Genomic DNA, 15396 nt, shown 5'->3' with positions numbered 1-15396 from the left:
TATTTGGACCCCATACCATCAATTCCGGTACCATCTATGGGGGATGTCCATTGAGTCTGGTACTTATAGCATTGTCGCCACTGACTGTCTATGCCATTGGCCTGCCAGGCAGCATCAGATCTTCTCTGCCTCTCCATTCCTGATTCTTCAGTAATTCAGGGCCATTAAGTTGCCATGGCTGCTTCTGCTGTGTCCTTGTTGCTACCTTATCTAGTTGCAGAGTTCTCTGTCATCAGCACCATTGTCCGAACTGCCCAATGCTCAGAGTGCCGACTTGAGGTCTGCTTCCCCCTCAGTACTGAGGGGCCTGTTGGCGCAGATATTGTCTTCGTCACCAATGATGACACATCTGCAGGATCAGTTCCAGGCCCAGCTTTGGTACCTACATCTATTTTGATGTCTACTGGGAGTGCGATGCCCCTTCTGGTATTCAAGGTGTCTACTACTCTACCATCCTCGCTGCTGATGTGTCATGCATATTGGCATTCAAATGAGGCTGGTTGTTTGCTTGCTCCATGTGGGGTGGCTTCTGCGTTGCCATCGGACAACATCCAGGGTTCGGTGAGATTGAAGACATTTTCTCCCTCTCCATTGCTTTCGAGCACAGGTCCCAAACGTTTTTGAGTGCTCCTGTGGATTGCCATTGGTACCAAGATTGGCACCACTCTTGCAGTAGGCGTAGGAGTGTGTACTGACCACCAGTGCCCTAACCTTGTCCTCTGTGGCCTCCTTGGAATCCTTGGGACATTCTTTAATAGGCAAGGTCCTGGTCCTCAGTGCAGGGCAAAGTCTCCAATCCTGTCTGTAGTGTCCCCTCTTGAGCCACCTACTTTGCAGAAAGAGACTGAGGTTGCACTCTCTGAAATGGTGCAGCCTGAACTGTGCTTTCAGGGGCAAGTGCTCCCGCAAGAGGCTTCATTGTCCCTGCTCCCTTCCTCTTCACTGGATGATTGTGGTGCCAGATTTCTCTTCTCCTGTACTTAAGAATATTAAGTTTTATCAGGATCTCCTGAGATGGATGGCTACAGCCTTGGACATTCAGGCGGAGTTTGTTCAGGAGAATACCCATACATTGGTGGACATCCTCCAGCTGTCAGCCCCAGTGAGGGTAGTTGTCCCTATAAAATAAGTGCTTTTGAAACTTACAAAAACTTAGTGGCATACACCAGCTTCTTAACCATCCACAGCAAAATGTACTAAAAGACAGTATTATGTCTCTATGCAGGGTTTTGAGTGCCTCTACATACATCCATCTCTAATTCTCTAGGTGTGGTGTCAGAAAATGTCAGATTATGGCAGGGGAGATGCAAGTCCATGCTTAAGGACAGAGTATATGAGGCTAGATTTGATGGGGAGAAAAAAATTATTCAACCTTGTTAAAAATGTGCATTGTGAATCAGCAGGCACTGTTGTCTAAGTATCAGTTTAATTGGGAAGCTATGTCCAGATTTACTGACAACTTGTCAGAATCCTCCAGGGAAGAGTTTAAGGGTGTTCTAGTGGAGGGCCATCTAGTGGCCAAGACATTATTGCTGTTGGCACTCCGCATGGCAGTTAATTCTTCCAGTATTGTGGCATCAATTGTAACTGCAGCCTTGTGGCAGCAGAACTTCGGCAATACCCCTGAGGTTCAACAGAGCATAAAGGATTTACCTTTTGGATGGATGGGTTTTATTTTCTGGGAAAACCTGAGAAAACACTACATTCTTTTAAGGACTCCCATGGTAGATTGTGTTAACTGGGAGTTTATTCCCCAGCCATAAAGAGATGTCATTCTGGAGGTCGTCAACAAAAGCAGAAATACTGCCTGCAGTGATGCTTCCAGCAGTCATCCTGCCGCACTAGGCAGCAAGACGTCTACAGGAAAGGACATAAGTCACAGAGGAGGGGGCCTTCTCAGTCCAATATTAACCAGCCAGTCCGTCCTCTGCCAGCTTCAAGCATGCAGTCATTTTGACTTGCGTATTGAGAGCAGCATTCCAGTCATGGAGTTCCTGACTCCATCTCCAGAGTTTGGTGATGGGCTTGTCTTGGAAACAATAACCATGGACAAATTGGGTGCTAAGCACTGTGGGAGTGGGTTATGCCATCCAATTTCTGTCCATTTTCCCCCATCCCACCTCCTACCCTGTCCCTTTTCAGGGATTCCTTTCACGAGGTACCGCTCCTTCAGTAGGTTCACAGTCTGTGCTTCGGCAGCTATAGAGGAGGTTCTCCTGCAGAATCTGGGGAAGAGATTCTACTCCTGGTATTTCCTGAACCCCCAAGTCCTAGGATGGTGGTGAGACCTATCCTTGCTCTCTGCAGTCTCAACAAGTACATCAAATACACGAGTTTCTGCATGGTTACCCTGGCTACTATTCTCTCTGCTTTGAATCATGACTAGTTTGCAGCCCTCCATCTTTAGGACACTTACTTTCAGGTGGTGATTTTCCTGAGCTACTGGAAGTTTCTGAGATTTGTGTGGCAGGTCAGCATAATCAGTGCACAGTGTTCCCTTGTGGCTTCTTTGGCTCCATGTGTGTTTACCAAATGCATGACTGTAGTGACACCGAATCTCAGAGGAATTTGTCTTTCCATAGCTGGATGATTGGGTTAGTGAGCAGGTCCAGAGAACAAGTCTTCTGTTGTGTCCAAATCACATTGTCTCTTTGATTGTCTGGGCCTGATTTTAAATAAGGGAAAGTCAACATTAATACCAGCTCAAAAAGTGGAGTGCAGTGGGACCCTACTAGACTGCGAGTTCAAGAGTGTTTCTGCTGAATGAGCAATTTTAAGCAGTTTATCATCTGTGTCTGTCCTTATGCTCTCATCTTTCAACTATGATCTGTATATACCTGAAATTGTTAGGTCATGTGGCCACATGCACTTACATATTCTACCATGCAAGGTTGTGCCTTTTGTCCTCTTCTGGGCTGGTTGAAAGAGGTGGTTACTTTGTGGGACTTGAGCACTGTGCTGGCTACCCTTATGGGATCTCTGAGCCTCTGACAGCCTGTTCTCTGTCTCATCTGAGCCAAAAGATCCCCTTTCTTGTTGCTATAACATTTGCAAGGAGAATAAATGAGCTGCAAGCCTTTATGGCAAATCCCCCATATATGCAATTTTCAAAGACACAGTGACCCTAAGGTTGCATACAGAATTTTTGTCGAATGTAGAACCGCTAAACCACCGTAACCACATACTATACTGGTCTGTGTTACTCTTAAGCTGCATTCAAGCACATATGAGCAGCACCTTCGTACGTTAGATGTGAGGGAATGCGCGGTGTTTTATTTGGTAAGGACTGAACCATTATGTTTCATCACCTTGACTTTTTGTTTCCTGTGCAGATTGCCTGTAGGGTCAGGCAGTCTCTCATACACAATTTCCAGTTGGATAACTGTCTGCATTATGCCGCTCATGGATTAGCTCATATCACTCCTCCACAGAGGCTTCGGGATCATTTGACCAGAACCCAAGGAACGTTGATCTCGTTCCTCAGTGATGTTTCAATATTGGATATTTGCAGGGTTGCTACATGGTCTTCTCTATATACTTCTTCTAAGTGCTATGCTATTAGGGCTGAGTCTAGATCAGATGCAAACTATCGGAAGGGAAGGTGGTTCTGCAGTCATTCTTTAAGTAGATTCCAAACCTTACCTCCTATGGCTTGTGAGTCACCTGATTAGAATACACATTTGCAACCAGTCAAAGAAAAAACGAGGAATCTTTGTGGCACCTTAGAGGCTAACAAATTTATTTGGGCATAAAGCTTTCGTGGGCTAAAACCCACTTCATCAGATGCATGGAGTGAAAAATACAGTACAGGCAAGTCTCATCTTCCACAGGGGTTCCGTTCCGCAGTTAGCGCATAAAGCGAAAACCACATATAGTGAAACACTCATTGAGTTGAATGGTGGGCGAAATCGCCCGCACTACAGATGCAGTTTTTATATTGTAATTTTTCTTTTTTTCCCCTGTTTTTCCGACCGCGCAAAGCTGAATTCACGCATGTTAAATGCGCCTAAAATGCGACTTGCCTGTAAGCAGGTATAAATATACAGCACATGAAAAGATGGGAGTTGCCTTACCAAGTGAGGGGTCAGTGCTAATGAGGCCAATTCCTTGTTAGCACTACAAAAAGTAATTTTCCTCTGATATTTACCCCTTCTTGTCAACTGTTGGGAATTGGCCACATCCACCCTAATTGAATTGGCCTCGTTAGCACTGACCCCACACTTGGTAAGGCAACTCCCATCTTTTCATGTGTTGTATATTTATACCTGCTTACTGTATTTTTCACTCCATGCATCTGATGAAGTGGGTTTTAGCCCACAAAAGCTTATGCCCAAATAAATTTGTTAGCCTCTAAGGTGCCACAAGGACTCCTTGTTGGTTTTGCTGATACAGACGAACACGGCTACCACTCTGAAACCTGTCAAAGAAAAAAGTTACCTACCTGTACTATAACTGTTCTTTTGAGATGTATTCCATGTCCTTCCATCCCCTCTCCATCGGAGTCTCAAATATTGACCTTCTGTGAGAAGGAACTGAGGGGAGTCGGGTGTTGCTGCTCTTAAATTGTCATGTGGAAGGGATATGGGACAGAGGGTGTGAGCACCATCCCTACTAGTCCTGGAAGGCAAAGTTCTTTGCTGCACTGGACACACACACACACCTTAGTGGCATGCGTGTCTGCACCCAAATCTCAAAGAACAAAAAGTAGCTAACAGTCTTTTCCTATGTGAACCATATGTTGGCTTGATGAAAGCCTCCTGTTGGTTCCAGGTTTCTGTTAACTGTTCTGCGCTAAAATGTGTAGGACAGATTTTCCTACGTTGGCACAATTCCTGAAGCTGTCTAGTTATTTTCAGATTCTTATTCTTCCTCTTGCCTTCTCTCAAGTTTCCTTACTCTAAAGCTGAATAGGAAGATCTGGAAAAGATGGTCTTTTTTTTCTTTGATTTTTCTTATGACTGTTGGATATCCTGCAGCATATTTCACTTAAGCTGCTGCCACGACATAATTAACCTTTGCACCCTGTAAATATTTTAGTTGTTCCTGTGCTCGCACTGATTGCACCCATTTTGTTTACAACCCCTTTTGGGAAGGGGATTGCAATCCATTCCTTTGATTGGGTGCTCAAGCCTGTTAACTCACAACTGCTTGTCTTCCTAAGATCAGAGTTAGTGTACTGTTTACTCTGAGATACATCAGAGTAATTTGTACCACTAAACAATTATATATGCTTCATTTATGAAATAATTTGATAGTGGAAGATGTTGGTAAGTACACTTTTTACTGAGATGCTTTTTCCTTGGCTTTAGAATCCAGTTGCAGTCTCATGGACCCAGCAGCAAAGTGTCTTGTGCCCAAATAGCTTAGTCTGAGAATAATTATGTGAGCAATAATGTACCACAAGGGGATGGTGGTGTTTATATCTAATAACTGTCTGACTCCAGAACATGGATGTATGATACCAAACCTAAGTGGTATAAACACCATAATGAGTTCAGATGTCTAAAATAACATCTTCAACAAATATAGCAGCTTTGACAAAAAAGTTTCTGTAACCAGTCCTCCTGATCCTGTGGTGTTGTACAGTATCCTTGCACATTCAGACTAGTGCATTCTTAGCTAGTAATTATTCCACTATCTCCATCAGTTATATCTAATTATATTAAACTTTTTTTTAAAGCACATTCCACAGAATATCTTAAAGATACACATAGGAAAAATCTTTCCCAGAAAAAGGTTATACCTTTTGGACAAAGCGTGGGTAAGTGTCTCTCCTTTGGTAAACAGTTTCCTTGATATTCTTTAAAGTATATGTCATGTTTAACTAGTATTCCTGATGTTCGTTGATAAACTGGAATGGACAAAGATCCTAATGTTGGAAAAATGAGATTGTGATTTTTAGGGATGGTGTTTTTTATTTCGTTTTCCAAAAATCTCATTCTCAGAAGTCTGAATAATGATTTTTCAGGGTTTTAAGCAAGCAATCTATTTCAACCCATTGAGAGAAGAGGATGATCAGGACCACTGTTCTTTTCCCAACGTAAGAATCCTTGTCCATTCTAGTTCACAATCTTTCAGACTAAAAATTGTGTGTAGAATAATATTTTATAAATTAACAACGTACTTAAAAGGCAAATCACTTTCTAACCAGTTGCACAAACAAATCACTGCTGTCTTGGTTTACTTTAATTGTGGTTCTTCGAGTGCTTGCATGTGTCTGTTCTACATTAGATGTGTGCACACTGCGTTCACCGTTTCCAGAGATTTTTCCCTTAGTGGTATCCGTCAGGCTGGCTCTAGCGCCTATGAAAAGGACTATACTTAAGCATAATCATGTATAGGCAGAGTTTGAAATGTTAACTTTTTTAAGTGAAAATTTAGCAGTTGACAGCACTTCCTAATCACCTAGGGTAAGTTGATTTTTCAAAAGCGAATGGCATATAAACCAATATAGTGTTCTTTTTCTAATTTTGTGTATAGTTTGCAGTGCTTTGGCTGTTGTTCATAGCTTTCTCAAGATGCAGCAGAGTGAAAGTGGACCAGAGTTGTTTTCATAGAATCTCAGGGTTGGAAGGGACCTCAGGAGGTCATCTAGTCCAACCTCCTGCTCAAAGCAGGACCAACACCAACTAAATCATCCCAGCCAGGGCTTTGTCAAGCCTGACCTTAAAAACCTCTAAGGATGGAGATTCCACCACCTCCCTAGGTAACCCATTCCAGTGCTTCACCACGCTCCTAGTGAAATAGTATTTCCTAATATCCAACCTACACCTCCCCCACTGCAACCTGAGACCATTACTCCTTGGTTTTGGTTTCCCCTGCTGATGTGAAATTTGTAGGCAACAGTAACAAGAATCAGATCATCTTCACTAAGCTGCTGTTTCCAAAGCTAGAGCAGCAGTAAAGGAAGGCATTAGAGTTATTAATTAGAAGGCTTAATATTTATCAGACACCACCCAAATGGAAGCTACAGAAAATATCCAAGGAAATCACACTGATAGAGATCCAGTGCGCTTCACTTTCTCAGTAGCTTGTAGGGTATTTCACTCCTTCTGTCAGTGTTGCCCTTGGACAGTGAGGCCCCTCTTCTTAGTTCAGTTCTATTTGAATTTTTTTAAAATCGGGTATCTATCTCTGATTTAAAATTGGATATCTTGCTCAGTTTGAGCAAGCAGATGTGAGTGGATGTGTGTGAATTGATATGACAGATTTTGAGGAAAGAAGTAATTTAGATTGTAAATTCTTTGGTGCAGGGACCTTTTTATGTGTTTATACAGCACCTAGCACAGCGGAGCCCTGATTCGTGATTGGAGCCCGTACATGTTAGGCCAGTAATAACTAGTAATAAATAAATAAATCCTAGAAAGAGAAAATATAGGGGGGAAAGTAGAGAACAGTGTAGGGGAAAAAAAGATAAATAGAATCAAAGTGTGAAAGAGGGTGAAAAGAGGAAACACACAGAAAATGACAGGAAAAGATGTACTATGATCCAAGAGGGAAAACAAGATACAGCAAAGGCAAGAGAAACAGTAATAAGTTCTTCTTCGAGTGCTTGCTCATATCGATTCCAATTAGGTGTGCGCGCGCCGCGTGCACGTTCGTCGGAAGATTTTTACCCTAGCAACCCTCGGTGGATCGGCTGGGCGCCCCCTGGAGTGGCGCTGCTATGGCACCGGATATATACCCCTGCCGACCCATCCGCCCCTCAGTTCCTTCTTACCGCCTGTGTCGGTCGTTGGAACAGTGGAGCGCGGCTTAGCTGACCTCCACTTCCCTAGCTACTCATAGTTCTCTCGTACCTTGTTGTATATATAGTTCAGACTTTTTATATAGTTCACTTTAGTTTATTACTTTATAGTATATTTAGTATAATAGTTAAGAGGGGTTTGGGGAATAGCCCCTTCCCCGCACCCAGTGCCGGGGTCCATGCCCGGTTCACCGGGTTTCAAACCGTGCTCGGCTTGCCGCAGGCGGATGCCGACCACCCGCATGACTCCTGTCTGAAGTGCCTCGGGGAGTCGCACCTGACAGCTGCGTGCCACATTTGCAAGGCTTTTAAGCCAAGAATAAAAAAGGAGCAGGACATTAGGCTAAAGCACCTCCTCGGCACCAGACCGCGCCGGTACGGCCAAGGCTCCTCGGCACCACCCGTCGCCGGCACCGAGGCCGGCTCGACGCCGCTCCCTCTCCCCGAGGTCGAGAAAGAGACTAAGACTCCTGCTGCTTCCGTGCCACCTGCACTGCAGCCATAGAGCTCGTCCAAGTCGGACCGCCCGGTGCCGACACCCACCGCGGCACCGACTACGTCTGCACCATCGATTCCGGTCCCACAAGAGACGTCGAGTCCGGTGCCTGTCAGCTCCCCGGCTAGACCCGTTGTAGAGCTTAATATCCCTTCCACGCCGGAGATGTTCTCAATGGCGAGGGATCTGATTTTAATGACAGAGTCGACGCTGCCTCCGCCCCCGGCACCGCCGGTGTGGGCGATACAGTCTATAGGCAAGCCGGCCTTAATTCGGCCACCCTCTGTTGGCACAGCAGACCGGCACCGTTCTAGATCATGGTCCCGCAGACGTTCCAGGTCCCGACGGCGCTCCCGCTCCCATCGCCGCTCGCAGTCCCGGCACCGTTCTCCTCTGCGGTACCGGTCGCACTCGCGGCTCCGGTCGGCATCCCGGTCGCCGGCCCGATATTCTCGGCACCGCTTCAGCTCCCAGCACTGCTTCAGGCACCGTGACTCCCGTAGCCGCTCCCAATGCCGAGCCTCAAGATCGCGGTCGACCTCCCACCACCGTTCCGGTCGCAGGTCCCGATCTCGTTCCCGGTACCGGTGCCGAGTAGAGCTAGGCCTGCTAGAGACATAGACTCTGCTAAGGGCCTCTCTGCTCCTCCATGGCCTTCCAGGCACACTTCAGAGTCGTCCCGCGTGGACAGCTATTATGCGCAGGACCGCGAGTCTGATGTGCCCACCGGGGTCTTCCAAGAGGCACAGGCCCAGGACCTAGGCCCACACCAGTGGTCCTTCTGGATGCCTTGGGCGTACCACCAGGCCCAAGGTGCACCAGTAGTCCCGTCCTGCTCGGCACCATCAGAGCACCGGGCGCCAGAGGCGACAATCTGCCGTCCACCTCCCACTGGTACGGAGGAAGCTCCAGTCCACCCACCGGACTCCCCAGTCCCACTGGAGCAGGAGGTTGCTCAGGAGCAAGAGGCCATGCAGGACCCTCTCGTCCCAGGTGTCTCCTCTTCTTCTTCTCCAGACGAGACGGTGGCAGGGACATCCTCCTCGGGCCCTCCTCCAATCGACCCGAGGGCCCACCAGGACCTCCTCAGGAGGGTAGCACTCAACATGAACCTCCAGGTAGAGGAGGTCCCAGAGGTGGAGGACCCGGTGGTGAGCATTCTGTTGGCTGATGCTCCCACCAGAGTGGCCCTACCGTTTATTCGTACCATTCAAGCCAATGCAGACACTATATGGCAATCGCCGGCCTCCATCCCACCTACGGCCAGGGGAGTCGAGCGTAAATATATGGTGCCCTCTAAGGGGTACGAGTATTTATATGTCCATCCTCCTCCCTGCTCGTTCAATCAGTTAATGAGAGGGAACGCCATGGCCAGCAGGCGGCAGCCCCAAAATCTAAGGAGGCTAGGCGAATGGACCTGCTCGGCCGTAAGGTATACTCGGCGGGCGCCTTACAGCTCCGGGTGGCGAATCAACAAGCCCTCCTCAGCCGCTATAATTACAACACATGGGCGGAGGTGGGGAGATTTACGGAACTACTCTCTCAGGATTCCCGCCAGGAGTTCGCGGCCTTCTTGGAGGAAGGAAAAAAGGTGGCCAGAACTTCCCTCCAAGCCTCGCTCGATGCAGCCGACTCAGCAGCCAGGACTCTGGTTTCAGGTGTTGCCATGAGGCGTGTCTCATGGCTTCAGGTTTCCAACCTTCTACCCGAGTTGCAGTACACCATCCAGGACTTGCCGTTTGATGGTAAAGGCCTCTTCTCGGAGAAGACTGACCCTAGGCTGCAAAGCCTGAAAGACAATAGGGTCATAATGCGTTAGCTAGGCATGCACACGCCAGTGACCCAATGCAGACTCTTCCGCCCCCAACCTCCTCGTCCGTATTTTGTGCCTAGAAACAGGCAGGACTTTGACAGGCGGCGCGGCCGAGGTGGGCGTAGACGCCAATCAGGACCCCAAAGGGGCCAAAATCAAGGTCTCTCGAAACCACCAGCAGGACCAAAATCTAACTTTTGAAGGTGCGCCCGAGGACGGCGTACCAGTTATAGGCCAGGATCCTTCTCCTCCCTTCTCTAACCATCTCTCCTACTTCCTCCCGGCGTGGTCCCAGTTAACCTCGGATCTCTGGGTCCTATGTACGGTGGAATATGGATACCATCTCCAATTTGTTTCAACCCCGCCTTCCACCCCGTCCCTCTTCAGGGACCCCTCGCACGAGCAATTCCTCTTGCAAGAGGTGTGGTCGCTCCTCGCCATGGGGGCTATAGAGGAGGTGCCAAAGAACGAAAAGGGCAAGGGGTTTTACTTCCGTTATTTCCTAATCCCCAAGTCAAAGGGTGGTCTCAGACCCATCCTAGACCTGCGAGGACTCAACCAGTTTATGGTAAAGTTGAAGTTCCGTATGGTATCCCTGGGGACCATTATCCCGTCCTTGGATCCGGGAGATTGGTATGCCGCCCTCGATATGAAGGACGCATATTTTCATATCGCCGTTTTTTCTCCACACAGGAGGTACCTCCGTTTCGTAGCCGACCATCAGCACTTCCAGTTCACAGTGCTGCCCTTTGGCCTTTCCACAGCCCCAAGGGTATTCACGAAGTGCATGGCCGTAGTCGCTGCATATCTCCGCCGACGTAGGATACACGTGTTTCCATATCTAGACGATTGGCTCCTAGGGGGACCTCCGAGACACAAGTCGCCCAGCATGTGGGCGTCATCAGGGACCTATTCACTCATCTAGGCCTGGTGATCAATATAGAGAAGTCCTCTCTAGTTCCCACACAGAGGTTAGACTTCATAGGAGCGACCCTAGACTCCAATCTCGCCAGGGCCTGCTTACCACAGCCGCGGTTTTTAAGCAATGACAATAATCATCCGCGGTCTGCAGAATTTCCCGACGACCTCGGTTCGCACTTGTGTCGGTCTCTTGGGCCACATGGCGGCATGCACGTTCGTAACCAAGCACGGCAGGCTCCGCCTGCGTCCGTTACAAACTTGGCTCAACTCGGTGTACCACCCGAGCAGGGACTCAATAGACACAATAGTCACCATTCCCCCGAGCACTCTAGGCTCTTTAGACTGGTGGCTGACTCCCTCCCTGGTGTGTGCAGGGCTACTGTTCCATCCGCCTCAGCCCTCAGTTTACCTGACGACGGACGTGTCTTCTCTTGGCTGGGGCGCGCACCTCGGGAGCCTTCGTACGCAAGGCCTCTGGTCATCTCAGGAGCTGACACTTCACATAAATGTCCGAGAACTGAGAGCAGTCCACCTAGTGTGCCAGGCGTTCCTGCAACATTTACAAGGCCGCGCTGTCTTAGTGTTTACGGACAACACAACGGCCATGTACTGTGTAAACAAACAGGGAGGGACTTGATCTCTCCCCCCCCCCCCTTTGTCAGGAGACCATCAGACTCTGGGACTTCTGCATAGCCCACTCGATAGACCTGGTAGCATCCTTTCTCCCGGGGGTTCGGAACATTCTGGCAGATCGACTGAGCAGGTCATTCCTCTGCCACGAGTGGTCGATACGCCCGGATGTTATTCATTTGGTTTTCCAGAGGTGGGGATTTCCCCACATAGATCTGTTTGCTTCCCGTGAGAACAGGAAATGCCAGATGTTCTGCTCTCACCAGGGTCAATCTCGGACGCATTCCTGATGCCGTGGACGAACCGGCTGCTTTATGCCTTCCCGCCGGTTCACAAGGTCCTGCTGAAACTCCGCAGGGACAGAGCGCACCTAATCTTGATCGCTCCAGCGTGGCCCAGGCAGCACTGGTACACCACGCTACTCGATCTGTCACTAGCCAACCCGATTACCCTGCCACTCCACCCAGACCTCATAACACAGGACCACGGCAGACTTCGCCACCCAGACCTGCAGGCCTTTCACCTCAAGGCGTGGCTGCTGCATGGCTGAACCAGTCAGAGTTGCATTGCTCTGCCTCAGTACAGCAAGTACTCCTGGGTAGCAGGAAGCCTTTCACCCGGTCAACGTATCTGGCCAAATGGATGCGTTTGTCCTGCTGGTGCGGGTCACACAGTGTTACCCCCACTGAGGCCTCGATCCCAACCATCTTGGATTACCTCTGGTCTCTCAAACAGGAAGGCCTGGCGGTATCTTCATTGCGGGTACACTTGGCGGCCATCTCTACCTTCCATCCAGGGGGGAGTGGCCGCTCCATGTTCTCACACCCTATGGTCTCTAGATTTCTTAAGGGCCTGGAGCGCCTATACCCACAAGTACGATGCCCTGCCGCAACATGGGACCTCAACCTGGTTCTAACCAGACAGTCTCCCCCATTTGAGCCGTTGGCAACATGCTCATTGCTATACCTGTCCTGGAAGACAGCTTTTCTCGTAGCCATTACATCAGCCAGGCGAGTCTCCGAGCTTCGGGCTCTCACGGTGGACCCACCGTATACTGTGTTCCACAAGGACAAGGTGCAGTTACATCCACACCCAGCATTCCTCCCTAAAGTGGTATCGGCATTCCATGTCAACCAGGATATCTTCCTTCCGGTCTTCTTCCCGAAGCCGCACTCATCATGACAGGAGCAACAATTGCACTCCCTGGACGTCCGTAGAATGCTCACATTTTATATCGAGCGCACAAAATAATTTCATAAAACGCCACAGCTCTTCGTCGCAGTGGCAGACCGAATGAAGGGTCTACCAGTCTCATCCCAGAGGATCTCATTGTGGGTAACGGCATGTATCCGTACTTGTGACGACTTGGCTCATGTACCCTCGAGCCACCTCACCGCACATTCTACCAGGGCTCAGGCTTCATCTGCCACCTTCCTGGCTCGTGTACCTATCCAGGAGATATGTCGTGCGGCTACCTGGTCTTCGGTCCACACCTTTGCTTCACATTATGCTCTGGTCCAACAGTCCAGAGATGATGCAGCCTTTGGCTCAGCAGTTTTGCATTCTGTGACATCTCACTCCGACCCCACCGCCTAGGGAATCACCTAATTGGAATCTATATGAGCAAGCACTCGAAGAAGAAAAGACGGTTACTCACCTTTGTAACTGTTGTTCTTCTAGATGTGTTGCTCATATCCATTCCAAACCCGCCCTCCTTCCCCACTGTCGGAGTAGTCGGCAAGAAGGAACTGAGGGGCAGATGGGTCGGCAGGGGTATATATCCGGTGCCATAAAGGCGCCACTCCAGGGGGCGCCCAGCCGACCCACTGAGTGTTGCTAGGGTAAAAATCTTCCGACGAACGTGCACGCAGCGCACGCACACCTAATTGGAATGGATATGACCAACACATCTCGAAGAACAACAGTTACAAAGGTGAGTAACCGTCTTTTATAATAAACATCATAAAACATTTTTGGCAGTCCGTTACAATGAAATATTCTACAGAATACTACAACTATTTTATAGAAGGTGGCACAGTGGAACAATTATTTTTCACTCTTTGTAGTAGATTTAGTCCTCTAGGCTAATAGATGTCAGGTAAGTCTTTCAAACCCTGTTTATAGACACATGTAATTGTCTTCATGGCTAACTCAGATATGTTTCTTCAGAGCACTGTTTAGAAGAGCACATCATCAAGGAGGTGATCATAGTAGTTGGTTTACCACTCTTTCATACTATCTGCTGATAACTTTAAAAACTTGTACTGTTGAAAAGTGTCATTGTGCCTAATCAGTATGTAATACAACAGTAGAATTCGCCTAGGTGTGGATGTTTTATGTGCATCAGTGGGATATTAATAGATGTTTCATGTGTACTGTTTTCTGAACTGTTCTACACAGGTTCTCCAGAATTAGTTTTTGTCAGCCACGTAATAAACCCATGCCATTTCTATATTCGGAGATATTCCCAGAGGAAAACAGCAATTTTTGTGGAAAAAAAGCTGAGTCACTTTTGTAATAGTAAGAGTTCATACCTTAGTCCTTCAGACATTTTGGAACTAGGTAACTCTAATTTTCAAATATTTTAGTTAATTTAAAATTCCGTATTACAATATCTGTTTAGTTTTACAATTTTTATTCTCTATTAGTAGAATATGTTCAGCTAGTAAAATATCCTGGAGTTAGTGTTGCTCTGGAGAGTTACTATTGAGCTGTGAGAGAAACAGAACACATTTTCACCTGTTATATAAAGTTAAGCACTCAGAGATATATATTAAGTCACCTAAATGATAGTGGCCTGATCTTCAGAAGGTCTGGAGCACCCACACTTCTCTTTACTTGAGCAGGAGTTGAGTGCTTTGTGCACCTGAAAATCCTGACACTTTTAGGTCACTGGCTATTGATTTAGCATCTGAATATAGCCATTAACTGGTGTGACTTTATTTTTTAATATATTGACTGAAAATACATTGGGCCTGATTCATTCATTTTAGTGTATAAACCAATGTGTACTCTCTTGGGAGCAACCTTCCTTTTGTACGGTTAACTGAGTCTGGAACTGTTGCAGCAGTTAAAGTCAAAATAACAACCTATTACTAGACATATACCTTGTCCACATGTGATAGATGTTGGGCACATCACTTAATGCACTTCAGGAGAGTTCTTTTATTGAATGGTGATAGGAGTAGTATAAGAACCAGAATAAAATAGATAATAAAATTGACTAGTAACTGGGATTTTATAATCTAGCAATTCAGTATTTTGACAGTTTGCTTCCTAAAATTTGCAAAAACGAAGTTAAGTTTCGTGGCTGATGTGAAGTCTGGTTCAGTTACTGAGTGAAGGATTATGTGGCAGTGAAGAACATACTGGATCTCTTAACTTCTTATTTCCAGACATTCTAATGTTTGGGTTTTTTAAGCTGTAGAATTTTTATAAAGGAAACAATATAGTTGTTGGGTTTTATCTGGACTTTAACTTTGTAAAAATAAACTTGTTTGATTGCAACCTAATTCAGATTCTTTTTCAAGTGATGGTCTCTGTGTATTCCACACATGGGTACACATACGCTCCATGCTTCTGAGATTGGAGATTTGTAACAAGGTGTGTCCATTGGTCCATGCCTGCACAGGTTTTTTTTTCTTCGTGGGGCTAACCGAGGGCACCTTCTTACTGCCACATGGCCTGAATCAGAATCTCCTGTGTTCATAGATACCTTCATGATTCTTTAGCAAACCTGTTAATAAATTGTAAATAGTTCTTAGTATGGTATTTTTTAGTCTTTGATAT

The 15396-nt window shown here is 47.1% G+C and overlaps 1 protein-coding gene across 5 annotated transcripts in view; it reads left to right on the top strand.

Moving 5' to 3' along the window:
• Nucleotides 1-15396, top strand: part of RNF17 (ring finger protein 17) — a 211164-nt gene that overhangs the window by 70166 nt on the left and 125602 nt on the right. For all 5 annotated transcript variants that reach the window (XM_045018061.1, XM_045018034.1, XM_045018044.1 and 2 more), the window contains 2 exons: nt 5681-5761; nt 14008-14169. In XM_045018061.1, coding sequence (XP_044873996.1) covers nt 5681-5761; nt 14008-14169 — 243 coding nt within the window. The remainder of the gene's footprint in view (nt 1-5680; nt 5762-14007; nt 14170-15396) is intronic.

Source organism: Mauremys mutica, chromosome 1 (genome assembly GCF_020497125.1).
Source record: "Mauremys mutica isolate MM-2020 ecotype Southern chromosome 1, ASM2049712v1, whole genome shotgun sequence".
Taxonomy (NCBI): Eukaryota; Metazoa; Chordata; order Testudines; family Geoemydidae; genus Mauremys; species Mauremys mutica.
This window is presented reverse-complemented; position numbering and strand designations above follow the sequence as displayed.